This window comes from Ahaetulla prasina, chromosome 1 (genome assembly GCF_028640845.1).
Source record: "Ahaetulla prasina isolate Xishuangbanna chromosome 1, ASM2864084v1, whole genome shotgun sequence".
Taxonomy (NCBI): Eukaryota; Metazoa; Chordata; class Lepidosauria; order Squamata; family Colubridae; genus Ahaetulla; species Ahaetulla prasina.
In genome coordinates, this window is record NC_080539.1 from 333,042,815 (window position 1) to 333,060,476 (window position 17,662).

At 36.2% G+C, this 17,662-nt stretch overlaps 1 protein-coding gene across 1 annotated transcript in view; it reads right to left on the reverse strand.

Moving 5' to 3' along the window:
- The window catches only part of CLMN (calmin), a 106,211-nt gene that overhangs the window by 41,494 nt on the left and 47,055 nt on the right, over positions 1-17,662 (reverse strand). Inside the window, exons 2-4 of the mRNA XM_058162634.1 lie at positions 16,918-16,979; positions 14,937-15,032; positions 12,148-12,231 (exon numbers count right to left, since the gene is read on the reverse strand). Of these exons, the coding sequence (XP_058018617.1) occupies positions 12,148-12,231; positions 14,937-15,032; positions 16,918-16,979 (242 nt within the window). The remainder of the gene's footprint in view (positions 1-12,147; positions 12,232-14,936; positions 15,033-16,917; positions 16,980-17,662) is intronic.

The window sequence follows — 17,662 nt, forward strand, 5'->3', positions numbered from 1 at the left end:
AGTTCATGTTTTAAACAGTTCATGTTTTAATACTTAAAATGGATATACAAACAATAAACTAAAAGAGTGACTTGGATAATTTTCCTATATTGGATTTACAAAAGAAGTTTGTTAAAGGTTTGAAAAATCTTGTGAGAAGGAACAGCGAAAAAATGAAAAGAAAGCAAGTTTTACAAAAATTATTTAAATGAACTAAAAATTAAAATTGATGGAAAAGAAGGAATTTAAATTGGTTTATTTGATCAAGATTAAAATAGATATGTTGTTATCTCTGAAAACATTTAATGGCCTTTTGATGACACTAATATTGAAATGATGCTTTATGTATTTATTTATAAATAAGAGATAGGGTATTTAAGAAAAGGTATTAAGTTATTAAAATTGTTAATATTTGTGATGAAGGTAGGAAGTAACTTTTTTATTTATTTATTTTCTTTACTTATTTTCTATTTCTTTTCCTTTTTTATTTCTTTTCTGCACTTTCTACTTTCTTTTTATCCATGTATTTTATTTTAGATTGTATTAGTTTTTATTGTTGTAATTATAATCTTTAATAAAATAATTATTTTAAAAAACCCAATAACCTCCTTGCCAATTTATTGGACAATTTGCTTTTCGACTGGTTAGAAGCATGTCAAATTCATTGGTTTCATTAAATATCTCATGCTTCAATATTCTCACTTTCCCCCTGAATATACCCTTTATGTATATATAGATCAGTTTCAATCTTAATTCATGAAAACAGCGCATACCCATGATGTTTAAAAACTCACTCCTTGTCCCCTTTGACACAAATTCTATGATTAAAATGTACAGTAGCAACATTCATTACTTCAAGCACAAACATGATAAACATCTTCTGATGTTTATATTGGTCAAACTGAATGGATGCCAAAGTATACACTTTTGTCTTGTGACTCCCTCCCAACTCACCATTACCTACTGCAGTTAATGATGCAGAAAACACTAGAGAACAACATGATATCAAGATATATCAGTAGTGGATTCAAAGGATGCATTAAAATATGTCTTTGTCATGCATTACCACAATAACTACTTTGTCCTTCAGTTACCTATCTGAATTTTTAAAACCGAAATAATTGTTTATGTGGCTCAGGATACAGAAGTTTATATGGCTCAGGATACAGAAAGATCTTGACAGACTAGGACATTGGGCACTATCTAACAAAATGAAATTCAACAGTGAAAAAAGTAAGGTTCTACATTTAGGCCAAAAAAATAAAATGCACAGGTACCGTATATGTGGTACCTTGCTCAATAGTAGTAACTGTGAGAGGGATCTTGGAGTCCTAGTGGACAACCATTTAGATATGAGCCAGCAGTGTGCAGCAGCTGCCAAAAAAGCCAACACAGTTCTGGGCTGCATAAACAGAGGGATAAAATCAAGATCACGTGAAGTGTTAATACCACTTTATAATGCCTTGGTAAGGCCACATTTGGAATACTGCATTCAGTTTTGGTCACCACGATGTAAAAAAGATGTTGAGTCTCTAGAAAGAGTGCAGAGAAGAGCAACAAAGATGATTAGGGGACTGGAGGCTAAAACATATGAAGAACGGTTGCAGGAACTCGGTATGCCTAGTTTAACAAAAAGGACTAAGGGAGACATGATAGCAGTGTTCCAATATCTCAGGGGTTGCCACAAAGAAGAGGGAGTCAAACTATTCTCCAAAGCACCTGAGGGTAGAACAAGAAGCAATGGGTGGAAACTGATCAAGGAGAGAAGCAACTTAGAACTAAGGAGAAATTTCCTGACAGTTAGAAAAATTAACCAGTGGAACAACTTGCCTGCAGAAGTTGTGAATGCTCCAACACTGGAAATTTTAAAGAAAATGTTGGATAACCATTTGTCTGAAATGGTGTAGGGTTTCCTGCCTGGGCAGGGGGTTGGACTAGAAGACCTCCAAGGTACCTTCCAACTCTGTTGTTGTTGTTATAGAATAGAATAGAATTTTTATTGGCCAAGTGTGATGGACACACAAGGAATTTGTCTTGGTGCATATGCTCTCAGTGTACATAAAAGTGTACATTATTATTATTATGTTGTGGTAGCTCCATTTCTGACCATTTTATGATTACATAAGGCTTCAAAAATTCATTATTCTATTCAAATTACATTTATTAGGTTACTCTGATAAATTTGTTCTGGCAAACGGCATGAATAGAACAGGGATCATTATAAATGTGAGAGCCATATGAGCTTGTGGGTGTTTGGAAATGGGAACATGTTTCTAATGCAAATAGGGGTTTCAAAACCCTCTCAGTTATCTTGGAGGCATCAGCTTTCTCCATTCATTTTTTACTCCGTGGCTTTTAAACTAGTCGCTGCTTTTTAGGGTGTGATCAATTTACTCAAAGGTAAGATTTCAGGGTTGGGATTCAGGGTTCGCATACTGAAGCATATTTCACAAGACAAACAACATGTTTTACTTATTCCCAATAACACTCCCTGCAGGCAAAAACGGAAACAAGGGAATTTCTGCTACTCCCAGTGACAAGGTTAAATTCCAGTATGATGCCTCCAGTATTTCTTAAATAATAGTAAGAGTACTGGAACTCTCCCATGACCCCTTCAGTTTCTGCATAGCTGCACACCATGATAGTCCCTTTGACTCTCTTGTGGCTTAATATTTAAAATAATATTTTAACTTTCCTTACTGCCAAGGGAATTTGAAAATTTTTTCCTATCTGCTTTCTCTTAAAGAATTCAAATATACTGCCTCTTGAGGAGTAGAAGAAGAAAGTACAGTCTTAAGACATCACTACTATCCTTTTTCATTCAACCTGGATCACATCAGCTCCAGTCAACATGATGATTGTGGGAACTGCAACCCAACTTATTTGGAGTATACCAGGCTGCAGAAGGGTGCCCTAGGGTGACATCAGATATGTGATTACATGTTAAATATTTAAACTGGTGAGTTTTTTGTTTAAAATGAGCCCAGATGAATAGAATAGAATAGAATAGAATAGAATAGAATAGAATAGAATAGAATAGAATAGAATAGAATAGAATAGAATAGAATAGAATAGAATAGAATTCTTTATTGGCCAAGTGTGATTGGACACACAAGGAATTTGTCTTGGTGCATATGCTCTCAGTGTACATAAAAGTGTACATTATTATTATTATGTTGTGGTAGCTCCATTTCTGACCATTTTATGATTACATAAGGCTTCAAAAATTCATTATTCTATTCAAATTACATTTATTAGGTTACTCTGATAAATTTGTTCTGGCAAACGGCATGAATAGAACAGGGATCATTATAAATGTGAGAGCCATATGAGCTTGTGGGTGTTTGGAAATGGGAACATGTTTCTAATGCAAATAGGGGTTTCAAAACCCTCTCAGTTATCTTGGAGGCATCAGTATTCTCCATTCATTTTTTACTCCGTGGCTTTTAAACTAGTCGCTGCTTTTTAGGGTGTGATCAATTTACTCAAAGGTAAGATTTCAGGGTTGGGATTCAGGGTTCGCATACTGAAGCATATTTCACAAGACAAACAACATGTTTTACTTATTCCCAATAACACTCCCTGCAGGCAAAAACGGAAACAAGGGAATTTCTGCTACTCCCAGTGACAAGGTTAAATTCCAGTATGATGCCTCCAGTATTTCTTAAATAATAGTAAGAGTACTGGAACTCTCCCATGACCCCTTCAGTTTCTGCATAGCTGCACACCATGATAGTCCCTTTGACTCTCTTGTGGCTTAATATTTAAAATAATATTTTAACTTTCCTTACTGCCAAGGGAATTTGAAAATTTTTTCCTATCTGCTTTCTCTTAAAGAATTCAAATATACTGCCTCTTGAGGAGTAGAAGAAGAAAGTACAGTCTTAAGACATCACTACTATCCTTTTTCATTCAACCTGGATCACATCAGCTCCAGTCAACATGATGATTGTGGGAACTGCAACCCAACTTATTTGGAGTATACCAGGCTGCAGAAGGGTGCCCTAGGGTGACATCAGATATGTGATTACATGTTAAATATTTAAACTGGTGAGTTTTTTGTTTAAAATGAGCCCAGATGAATAGAATAGAATAGAATAGAATAGAATAGAATAGAATAGAATAGAATAGAATAGAATAGAATAGAATAGAATAGAATAGAATAGAATAGAATTCTTTATTGGCCAAGTGTGATCGGACACACAAGGAATCTGTCATGGTACATATGCTCTTAGTGTACATAAAAGAAAAGATACGTTCATCAAGAATCATAAGGGACAACACTTAATGATAGTCATAGGGTACAAATAAGCAATAAAATCATATTAGGAAACAGTCAATATAAATTGTAAGGATACTAGCAACAAGGTTACAATCATACAGTCATAAGTGGGAGGAGATGAGTGATAGGAACAATGACAAGATTAACAGTAGTGCAGACTTAGTAAATAATTTGACAGTGTTGAGGGAATTATTTGTTTAGCAGAGTGGTGGCATTCAGGAAATAACTCTTCTTGTGTCTAGTTGTTCTGGTGTTAAGTGCTCTATAGCAGGGGTCTCCAACCTTGGCAATTTTAAGACTTGTGGACTTAAACTCCCAGAATTCCTCAGCCAGCAGACTGGAACCAGGCTGCACAGCTGGAGGTGAGTGGCAGGCAAGCAAGCAACACCCCTCCCCCAATCCATGGAAAATTGTCTTTCACAAAACCTGCTGCCAAAACGTTTGGGGGATACTGAAGTAGGGACTTTATCACATACTAAGGAAGACGTTGGCAGGCACATTGGCATCCATGGGCATCAAACGGAGAAATCAAGGACTAATTTATCAATGTCTAAGTTCACACAAAATGCAAAATACAACAATCCCACAAAATATGGTTTTCAAAAATAGAAAAACACAGTTTCATCTCATCTTCTGCAACAATTCAAACTCAATTTACGGACTAGAAATTAAAGAACCTTTTTCCAACAGTGACCACTGCATGATTGATTTTCGTCTCAATATACGTCCATATTTAAATCATCATAACAACAGTACTCCCAACTACAACTTCAAAAAAGCCAATTACGACCTTATAAACAATGATCTTTCATTTCTGGACTGGCAAAATTTGTTTGCAACCTGCATATCCGCTGAAGACCACTATAGAGTCTTCCTACTTGAAATCAATAGAGTCATTAAACTATATGTACCACAAATGACTACCATGATCAAGAAAAACAAACTACCCATATCAATAAAAAAGCTTCAATCAAAAAAAATCCCTCTGGAAAAGAAACAAAAAAGGCTATGTTACAAATTTTAAAAACCGCTACAGAAACATATGCAACCAAATAAAAACTGAATGCACAAATTACCACACCAAGCAAGAAGAGAATCTTCTGTGCACAAATTCTAATCGTGCCTTTTATAATTTTGTTAACAATAAACTTAATGACTCTAGATCCATCCCACCACTAAAAGATTCTAACAACAAAGAATGCAATGACGAATCAGTTAAAGCAAACCTCTTCAACATTTTCTTTGGCTCAGTTTTTGTTAACTCCGATAACACATATCCGACTTTCCTCAAACGTACCAGCAATGATTATGATGATTTAACTCATATAGATTTCACAGAAGACAACGTTGGAAAAGCTCTTCACAACTTAAAACCATCGCTATCTATTGGACCCGATGGACTGTGCACATACTTCTTAAAAAAACTTTCCATTAATATAGCAGAACCCCTAAGTATTATCTTTGAAAAAGCTTTCACTACCAGTTCTCTTCCCAAACTTTGGTCACTAGCCACAGTCATCCCTATCTTCAAAAAAGGAGACCCCAGCTTAGTCAAAAACTACAGACCGATCTCCCTTTGCTGTGTCACCTGCAAAGTCATGGAGTCTATCATCAACCAATCCATTACCTCATACTTAGAAACAAACAACCTACTCTCCAACAAACAATTTGGTTTCAGAAAAAAATTATCATGTAACTTACAACTTCTGCACTGCAAAAACATATGGACTTCAAATCTTGATCAAGGCAAATCAATAGATGCAATCTACATAGACTTCTGCAAAGCTTTTGACTCAGTAGTACACGATAAACTTCTCCTAAAACTAACATCCTATGGCATCTCAGGACCCCTCCACAAATGGATATCTGCTTTTCTGTCTAACAGACAACAAGTGGTCAAAATTGGCAATGCTCTATCAAATCCTGTTCCTGTCAAGAGTGGCGTTCCTCAAGGCAGCGTTCTTGGACCAACACTCTTTATACTATACATTAATGATCTTTGTGACCATATCTCAAGTAATTGTGTTCTCTTTGCTGATGATGTCAAACTATTTAACATCACAGACAATACTTCTATCATTCAAAATGACCTTGATCATCTAACCGCTTGGTCTAAAAATTGGCAGCTCCAAATTTCAACCAGCAAATGCTCAGTCTTACAATAGGAAAAAGGAACCCAAAAACTAAGTACATACTAGATGGACATTACCTTACAGATGACCCCCATCCCGTTAAAGACCTTGGAGTTTTCATGTCAAATGATCTAAGTGCCAAAGCCCACTGCAATTACATAGCAAAAAAAGCTCTAAGAGTTGTAAACCTAATCTTGCGTAGTTTCTTTTCCAAAAACACCACACTATTAACCAGAGCATATAAAACATTTGCTAGAACAATTCTAGAATATAGCTCGCCTGTTTGGAACCCTCACCACATCTCTGACATCAATACAATTGAACGTGTCCAGAAATATTTTACAAGAAGAGTTCTTCATTCCTCTGAAAACAATAGAATACCCTATCCCACCAGACTTGAAATCCTAGGCTTAAAAAACTTGGAACTCCGTCACCTTCGACAAGACCTAAGCTTAACTCACAGAATCATCTATTGTAATGTCCTTCCGGTTAAAGACTACTTCAGCTTTAATTGCAATAATACTAGAGCAACTAATAGATTTAAACTTAATGTCAACCGCTTTAATCTAGATTGCAGAAAATATGACTTCTGTAACAGAATCATCAGTGCTTGGAATACTTTACCTGACTCTGTGGTCTCTTCCCATAATCCTAAAAGCTTTATCCAAAAACTTTCTACTATTGACCTCACCCCATTCCTAAGAGGACCATAAGGGGCATGCATAAGCGCACAAACGTGCCTACCGTTCCTGTCCTATTGTTTTTCTTTTCTTCTTTCTATATATATGCTTATACCTCCTTATATTTACCCATATATGTTTATATACTATATAATCTTTTGTATGATTCCTACATATATTGTTGTGACAAAATAAATAAATAAATAAATAAATAAATAAACAGTGATAAGGAGTATTTGGTTCTGTCACTAAGACAGAGTTGTATATATATGCTCACAAGGAAAACTGTTACTTTAGGAAAAGCCTACAAACAACTGACACTTTAAGAAGTCAAACAGACTCTGATACTTCCATTAGTTTTGCTAAGTATAATATTGATTATACTATAAAACTTTCTATTTCTGAAGCCTTAGCATCTGTCATAGCTGAAGGATTGAGGAACATACAGTATTTAGAATTCATTCACAAAAATCTGTGTCAAATTGAGGTTAGGTATGGGTCCACAATGAAGAACCTCTATTAAAATTTGCAAGTTGCATAGTCCTTAGTTTTGTTTTGTTTTTAGCTTATTGGCTTTCATTGCAATCAGAATTGAATCATTATTATGCCTGTTTTGGAAGTACAGAAATTATTATGGAATTAAAAGTTGCCTAAGCAGTAAGGAGCTAAGCTATATCCATGAAGTCATGAGGATAACTTGAAAGATTAAAACAAAACAAAAAAACTATTAGGGAATGGAGAACTTCTTGTTGGGAGAAGTTTCCTGTGTATGACCACTGTATTCAGCTCTTGCAGTTTCAAGAACTCCCCTTAGATTAGGACATACTCTGATTATATTGCCCTAATTTTTACTTTGCAAAATCCTCCCATTATCAGTCACTTACAAGTATTATAGGCACCCTCAGGAAGGGCTGGACACACAGATCAAATCACTCCATCTGTCCTTTAAAAAGTTCACTATGCCTAAGAGCAGCTTCACCTTACATACTGAAGTTGAAGCACCTTACTATGACATATTAAACCCCTTAGCAACCAGATAAGTATGTGTAAGTGAAGTATGATGTAACAGCACATGCAGAATTCAATGGCATAAGAAAAATCATTCAGGAAGACAATAACTCCCCACACTACTTAAGCTTCATTTTGTAATTTTACTTATTAGTGCCACACCTTCATCATTTTTTTCTATCTGAGATGAAGTTCATTTTGTCCAAGGCTGGCAAAGGCCTCCTTCCAGAATCTATAATAAAGGTAATTATACACTTGAAGAATTTATTTATTTTTTAAAAAATGTGGCTACCCAAGTTGTGGAATACAATACTGGATGCCTAGCAACAATAATAAAATCACAAACAATGGAAGAAAAAATCAGGAACTAATCCATTATCTGCATCTATTCATCTATGCAATCTCTGGGTGCCAACTGTACCATCACAACACCCGAGGAAACGTCAGTTGTTTATAGCTAACCAGATGGTTAAGAGAGCGTGTGTGGGGATGTCTGCTGGATCTCAAGGGGATGGATATTCCAAGAGGCAAAACTGCTATGGAAAAGGCATGCTTGCTAAGTCCCGCTAAAGGTAAAGGCTCCCCTTGCACATATCTGCCAGTCGTTCCAGACTCTAGGGGGCAGTGATCATCCCGTTTCAAAGCCGAAGAACCAGTGCTGTCCGAAGATGTCTCTGTGATCATGTAGCCTGCATGACTAAATGGCAAAAGCACATGGAATGCTGTTACCTTCCCACCAAAGGTAGTCCCTATTTTTCTACTTGCATTTTTTTCGTGCTTTCGAGTCCCACTAGATGGCTACATTACAGGAAGGGATCTGGAATGTGTTCCCTGGATCTGATCTGGACAAATACTTTCAGGGAAAGGTAGACCCATAAATAACTTGGTCCGGTGCCATATAGGGGTTTAACTGATAACTAACACCTTGAATTGCACGAAAAACTGGAAGCCAATGCAGCTCACATAGCAATGATGTCACAAGGCAAACCAAGGGGTGTCCAGTTCTGCACAAGTTATAGCTTCTGGGTGGTTTTAAAGGGCATATTATAGCTTATTTTTTACATTTGGTAGTAGAGAGGTACCTAGTAGTTAGGAAGAAAATTGCCATCTCTGTGTACAAAAGGGTTGTTATCAGCTCTGCAAATAGCTGACAAATAAAGCAATAATTAAGAAGGAGAAAGAATAGCAGTAGTAGCGCCTTTGAAAGGAGAGACAGCTAAATGATACAATGTGGTACATTTGTATTTGATACAGCATGATGTACAAACACTTGGAGTATCCACAATGTACTCTGTTCTTTTTTTCTTTCTTTCTTTTTTATCAATGGCTACCTGTCTAATGCTGCTTGGCAAAATGCAGTGTCCAAACTATTATTCAATAGCTGTCTTTTGAAGACCACTTGACGGCCGTCTCCAGGAGAGCTTTTTACCAGGTTCGCCTGGTCCGCCAGTTGCGCCCCTTTCTAGACCGGGATGCCCTATGCATGGTCACTCATGCCCTTGTGACGTCTCGTCTGGATTACTGCAATGCTCTCTACATGGGGCTCCCCTTGAAGAGCACTCGGAGGCTCCAGTTGGTCCAGAATGCGGCTGCGCGAGTGATAGAGGGAGCCCCTCATGGCTCCCATGTGACACCTCTCCTGCGCAGACTGCACTGGCTACCTGTGGCCTTTCGGGTGTGCTTCAAGGTTTTGGTAATTATCTTTAAAGCGCTCCATGGCATTGGGCCGGGATACTTACGGGACCGTCTACTGCCACCGATTGCCTCCCACCGACCCATACGCTCTCACAGGGAGGGACTCCTCAGGGTGCCATCAGCCAGGCAGTGCCGGCTGGCGACGCCCAGGGGAAGGGCCTTTTCTGTGGGGACTCCCGCCCTCTGGAACGAACTTCCTCCAGGACTTCGTCAACTTCCTGACCTTTGAACCTTTTGCCGCGAGCTTAAGACACATCTTTTTACTTGCGCAGGACTGGACTAGGATTTAAAATTTTAAAATTTGGTTTTAATGGGGTTTTTATTATTCTATTGGGGTTTTAATATTTGGCCGTATTTAATAAGTTTTTTAATTTGGGTTTTAACTTGTATTTATGTATATTTTATGTGGCTGTTAACCGCCCTGAGTCCCTTGGGAGATAGGGCGGTATATAAATATGATTAAATAAATAAATAAATAAATAAAATAGGTACTAGTAGTCCTTGACTTACAACTGGTTGCTTAATAATCAAAGTTACAATGGACCTCCCCAAAGCTATTTACAGCCTGTTTTTGGAGATAAGATAGCTGTACCCCACCTCGTTCTCACATGATTGCATTTAGGTGCTTGGTAACCAGCTAACCTCTGTAGCTGTTTACTGCACCATAGGATTACATGAGTTTTGCCACTTTTTGGTCTTTACTTCTGATTTCTGGTAAATAATGGCCATTGGGGGAAACGGATTGCATTAATTATTTATGCATTCACTTAATGTTAGCAACCATCATAAAAATGGTCATAACTTCAAATCCAATCATGTGATAATAATAATAATAATAATAACAGAGTTGGAAGGGACCTTGGAGGTCTTCTAGTCCAACCCTCTGCCCAGGCAGGAAACCCTATACCATTTCAGACAAATGGCTATCCAACATTTTCTTAAAAATTTCCAACGTTGGAGCATTCACAACTTCTGCAGGCAAGTTGTTCCACTGATTAATTGTTCTAACTGTCAGGAAATTTCTCCTTAGTTCTAAATTGCTTCTCTCCTTGATTAGTTTCCACCCATTGCTTCTTGTTCTACCCTCAGGTGCTTTGGAAAATAGTTTGACTCCCTCTTTGTGGCAACCCCTGAGATATTGGAACACTGCTATCATGTCTCCCCTAGTCCTTCTTTTCATTAAACTAGGCATATCGAGTTCCTGCAACCGTTCTTCATATGTTTTAGCCTCCAGTCCCATAATCATCTTTGTTGCTCTTCTCTGCACTCTTTCTAGACTCCCAACATCTTTTTTACATCGTGGTGACCAAAACTGAATGCAGTATTCCAAATGTGGCCTTACCAAGGCCTTATAAAGTGGTATTAACACTTCACGTGATCTTGATTCTATCCCTCTGTTTATGCAGCCCAGAACTGTGTTGGCTTTTTTGGCAGCTGCTGCACACTGCTGGCTCATATCTAAATGGTTGTCCACTAGGACTCCAAGATCCCTCTCACAGTTACTACTATTAAGCAAGGTACCACATATACGGTACCTGTGCATTTTGGGTTTTTTTGGCCTTAATGTCTCAGTTTACAACTGCAATGACTTGCAACTGTAATTCAGGGTTCAATTATGGGTGTAAGTCAAGGTCTACTTCTAGGTGTGAACTTTAAAAAAATTAAAAACTTAAAGTGTATTATTTTTATGAAGTTTTTGTTTTATGAAGAGTACTGTTATTTTATATTATATGCATAGAGTCTACACATTATTTCCTGTAGAATAGCTTTTCTCTAAATTGTGAATCACCGGTTACCAAGCCACATTTTCTAGATTTCAGTCTTGGAAATTAAGAGGTCATAATATTCTGAAGACCTTTTTCAATTTCATATCCTCCAATAATTTTTTAACTTCAGCTTTGGCACTGTTCAAGTAGCAATGACCACACATTGGCTGGAGATTATGGGAATGAAAATTCAATACATATAGAGGAAGGCTGTTTCAGATTTTCAGCTACTGGACTATTTTAGAACTCTGACTATTCTTTAATAAAAAAGTATAATCCTTAACATAATTGAAAATAATTCTAAAAATCAAAAAGTTCAGTCAAAGCAATTTCAGTTGTTCAGAGCCTGCCAATTAAAAGCATTTTTTGCATTCTTCTAATCATTTAATCCAACTGAAGCCTTTACAACATTTTAGAATTAATCTAAAGTAGATTTTAATATCTAGTCTTTGCAACCAAAGTAGATTTTAAGTCTGTTCTTTGCAAGCAAATAGATTTTAATGCCTATTGTGTACAGACCTGGCATTACGACGTAATTATTTACCACAAATTAACTAGCATAATTTTTGTTAACAGAATGAATCACAATCACACAAATTACTTACATTGCTATCTTCCAAAAACTTAAGGGCTTTTGCAATATTGTTCAGTTGAAAAATACGATGGGTTGAAGACTTGTACTCATGTAGCTAAAAGAAAATCAGAATGGATTGAAAACAGTTCTTTATGTGGTACCAATGTTGTAAAGCCCTGAATACTGGGAAATTATTTATAGTACAAAAGAACAGATTTTGAACTTTGTCACTCTATAGCTCAACCTGAGATATTTGTATGAAATATCACTAACAGTATTTTCCTTCAAAGTTTACTAATACTGTACATGATAATGACTGCCAGGATTTTAAATAACTTATTTTGGAAAAGTCTGTAATTCTTTCTTTGGAAGAATAACAAATAATATTATGAGAGTTGCTTTGATGCCAAGAATAACATCCTAAATAAGAATAATAATAAAAAAGAAATCTAATGTAGAATTTAATTCTAATTGGAAACCATCTTTGGATAACAATGTTATATACAACCCTAATACCCAAGATTTAAGTTTATTTTTTCATAGAATCCTATTTTTATTTCATCTATAGTTTTCAGTATTGATTAACTGTTTATACATAGTTCTGCTAGTGTTTTGCACAGTGTTACAAAGTATGTTCAAAATTCAGTAAGGAAAACTATCTGCATCTTACCTATTGTTTTCTTGTATGTTTGTATAACTTCCTCTTTTATAGTATTTATATCTATGTCTATTTTTTCCATTCAATTATTTCCAATTCTTGAAGACTGCTTGGACAAGTCCCTGCAGTTTTCTTGCCTAGGTTTGTCAGAAGTGGTTTGCCATCACCTCCTTTCTGGGTCGGAGAGAAAATGACTTGTCCAAGGTCCCCCAAGTGGCTTCACTCTATAATGTGTATTTATATGTGTCTTGTATATACTGCACTTCTAATTTAGGATTTTAGTTCAACTTATTTTGGGATTATGGACTCAGAACAGTGCACAAAGTCTAATGTGGGTCTTAAGGTAAGAGAAATTGCACACCACTGCTTCAGAGCAATATGTTCACATATACAAGAACGCAAAGACACTTGAGTTCAAAACATATATACAATTTACATCTTACTTAAATAAGAAATAATTTATACAGTAGTGGTCATGGTTCCATAACAGTTATACAGAATTTATATAGTTAATAGGTATAAAATAATCAAACATTTTTATGTGTATGCACCTCTTCCTACCTCACAAAGCTCTCAAATAGAGAGCTTTAAGCTATTTCACAAATTCTGCCTCTTTCCCTCAGAAAAGTAAAACGCAGAAGCATCTGTGGCTTCTAGCATCTAGAACTTTCATCAGAATGATTAAAAACAATATTGTGCCATAATGTCACAAACTATACTCTTTTTGTATGTGCATGAAGTGTTATGACACACATGCCAAAAGGGACAAAGCTTGCATAAAATCAGCATAACACTGTTTTTGTAATCTCTCCCTCACAGTTGCCTCTGAAGAATATAGCACTTAGGCTTATATAACACTCCACACTGCTATACAGTATGTCCGCTTATTGCCACAACACTCTTGCTCCTCATTTTACCTAACTCAGAAGGATGGAAAGCTGAGTCAACCTTGAGCTGGTCAGGGTCAAACTGCAGGCTGCGGGCAGAGTTAGCCTGCAATACTGCATTCTAACCACAGCTCTATCTACTCACCACAGTGATGGCATTGTAGCCCATCCTGGGAAGTATGGTTTTGAATGGTGGCATACAAATGTTTAAGTCAATAAAAGAAGTATAGCATCCCTATTGCCTTTCCCATTAAAAGCAATAGAAGGAAAGTGGAGATCCCTAATCAAAAAAAGTTTGCTTGCTCTTATGAAAAAGCTTTCCTAGTTTTATACCCAGTGCTGAAATCCTCTGAAGTCTGCTACCGGTTTTGAGAGTCTGCCACCTGAGGCGCATCTGCGCAGTGCTAAAAAAGGAACATTTTGAAGCCTTCCGAGTCTGCAAAGATAAGTAGAACAGCGGGGTGGGGGTGGGATCTGCTGTGCCACACAATTTAGATTAGCTAGAAAGCAGGAAATCCAATGATTCTAGCTAATATAAATCATGCATCACAGCTGATCGTCACCCAGTTGATCGTTGGAAATACTGGTTCACCCGAACCGGTAGCATTTTTTACTACCGGTTTCGGAGAACCAGTCTGAACCAGTAGCATTTCACCCCTGCTTATATCCTCTAAAATTAAACTCCCAAATTAAGAAATAAATATTTGAATCAATTAATTAAAATTAAATATTAAATGCTTCCTTTTGGTTGGTTTATTTATTTATTTATTTATTTATTTATTTATTTATTTATTAATCATATTTATATACCGCCCTATCTCCCGAAGGACTCAGGGCGGTTTACAGGCACTTAAAAAACACATAAACATATAAATACAATATAAAAACAATTAAAAAACTTATTCTATAAGCCCGTTATTAAAATATAAAACAAAAACCCAATTAAAACCCATAAATTTAAAATCTAGCCCAGTCCTGCACAATTAAATAGGTATGTTTTAAGCCCGCGGCGGAAGGTCAGATTCACTCCTATATGATCCTAATGAATAGGCTAGGACATGGATAGGCTAGGACATGGATAGGATAGGGTTGACAATATATTGTGGTTCCTAATACTTTCTGTGTTGATGCAGTTTTATTAACTGCATGAAACACAGAATCCATTCTGATTGTACCTATCTGGCTCAGGAAACATTTCAGATCCTTTTAGGAAAAATAAAACTACCAAGTTTCAATTTATCATAAATTCAATCATACAATCTATGTTATACATACCAGATTTTGTCCAGACAGCACTTCCAACAGCGCCATCAGAATTTTGCCATCTTTAATATCAACCAGCAAATCTTTAACTTCCAGAGGGGGGCTACACTGTGGAGAAAAAAGGGGAATCATTTAATAGCTTTGGAATCTGCACCCATCTATATCAATCAAGTCAGTCTCTATCCAGAAGAAGAAAAAACTGTGCCAAACAAAACCTCTGACAGTAAAATTGGCAATGTTCAAGAAACAAAGGGAATATTTTAGTTTAATTAGGGCATTTTGTAATTGTTCAGGGGAAGCATCTTTTTAAAAAAGGACTTTACCCAAAAGCTTATCAAGAAATTATATCCTGTATCAGAAACAAATGTTCGCTTATTTTCCATAGATATAAAATTATTCAGCAATTCCAATAAATTTGAATCATTAGCAATTACTGATGTGAAGAATTTCTATGCTTATTTTTTAGGGCTATCATATTTGGGTTGCAAAAATACAAACAATCGATATAGGACAGCAAATAGTTGTCTGTATTTCTTTAATGCCATTTGTCCAGGAAGTCTCTGAGAATCAGATATAATGAATGGAAAGAAAATATTATTTGGATCTCTGGACCCATCTAGTCCAGACCCATTCTTTTGCTTTTATCAAGAAGTGTTTAAAGCAGTGTTTTTCAAACATGGAAACTTTAAGATGTGTGGACTTTAACTCCCAGAATTTCCTAGCTGAGAATTCTAGAAGTTGAAGTTCATACCTATTAAAGATGCCAACTTTGAAAAACACTGCTCTCAAGTAAATATTTCAAATTTTCTGGGAGGCCCTCAGCTTTGGAAAGGCTGCCATTTAAATCATTACTGTGCCTTCACTGTATTTAAAAATGTCTTCAGCATTTTTAAAGAACAGAAGCAAACTAAAACAATTGCTACCAACCTGCCTTTCATTGAGGACCTGTATACTGCACGAGTCAAAAAGAGGGCTGTGAAAATATTTACAGACCCCTCACATCCTGGACATAAACTGTTTCAACTCCTACTCTCAAAACAATGCTACAGAGCACTGCAAAACAGTTTCTTCTAGAACGCCATCATTCTGCTAAACAAATAATTCCCTCAACACTGTCAAACTATTACTAAATCTGCACTACTATTAATCTTTTCATTGTTCCCATTACCCATCTCCTCCCACTTATGACTGTATGACTGTTACTTTGTTGCTTGTATCCTTACGATTTATATTGATATTGTTTCCTGATTGCTTATTTGTACCCTATGACTATCATTAAGTGTTGTACCTTAGAATTCTTGATGAACATATCTTTTCTTTTATGCACACTGAGAGCATATGCACCAAGACAAATTCCTTGTGTGTCCAATCACACTTGGCCAATAAAAAATTCTATTCTATTCTATTCTAAAACTTGATTCTTTGGGACAGTATTTGTGAATTTCCTTAGCAACATTATGGCAGTGATTTACCATTCTCATCTTCTGGATATTTTTTAACTTTTAAGTCTAACCCAAAATGGGGCAAATCACCATGCTCACTCACCGCAGGACAACTCACCGCAGGGCAATTCAACAATTCAATTTAATTATTTTAAATAATTTAAAAAATATTTAAATTTTTTTCATTCACATTTCATTTTGTCCTTCCTTTCACATCCTTTCTTTCATGATTCTATTTCACAATTTTTTCAATATTAGTATAACTCTTGTCCCATGGTGAGTTGTTCCATGTTGAGTTGGCCATGGTAAGTTGACTGTGATAAGTTCACCATGGTGAGATGGCCACAACAAGTTGTCCTAGACCCGTGTAGCCAACAGTTCCCTATTCAAGTACTAGCTGGGTCTTTCCTTCATTGGCTTCCTAGATTCACCCGAAGTGGTTAAGTACTAAATAAATAACCTAAGGTTTCACATGCTCTCCTGTCCACAGATCTCACTTTACAGAGAACAGAGTACTAATATACATACATACATACATACATCACTCTTACCTTTTCCAAATGTAAATTCATCCATCGGGTAAAAGTCCTTTTCTGCACATTTTCCCTTTCCACTAGAGAAAAAAAAAGTTAATGAAAGGGAAGTGTCTATTAAAAGGGCAATATTCCAGATTTAAAATACTCATTAAAATATGCATTCATACCACAAAAAGAACAGCCTGGGGGGAAGATGGGGGCAATTTTTAAAAAAGCAGACGGTGAACCATGGGGGAATGGCAATCATATCAGAAAAGGAACAGAAGCATACTTTTTGATCCTATTTTGGAGAAGGGCCAAGGGAGATAAACTTCACATAACGTGGCTATGATAAACCTACTGAAGAATTAATACTCCTGTTTTTCTATTTTCTAGAACAAAAGACCCGATTCACTATATTTCATAATAATGACTTTGGAGATTTTAAGAACTGCAGAAAAAGTGTTGGAGAGTACAATGAGACTTGTAAGTCAGAGCTTATCCATCTGATTTATAAAATCTACCAAACTATAGTAAGACAAATATAATCACATTATCCAATTGCATCCCAGACCTAAGATTCCTTGAATCAACTCAATTATACTAGAAATGCATCAACATATTTTCTTGTTTAGAAAGATCTTCAAACCTGTAAGAAGTAGGACAGGGATAAGAACTGGTACCGAAAGAAAGAGAAGGGATTAAGAAATCTTAATCGCCTATTCTTTAAACTGTTTCTCCCTACTTTTTCTGTTAAAAGAGAAACAGCAACTTCAAACCA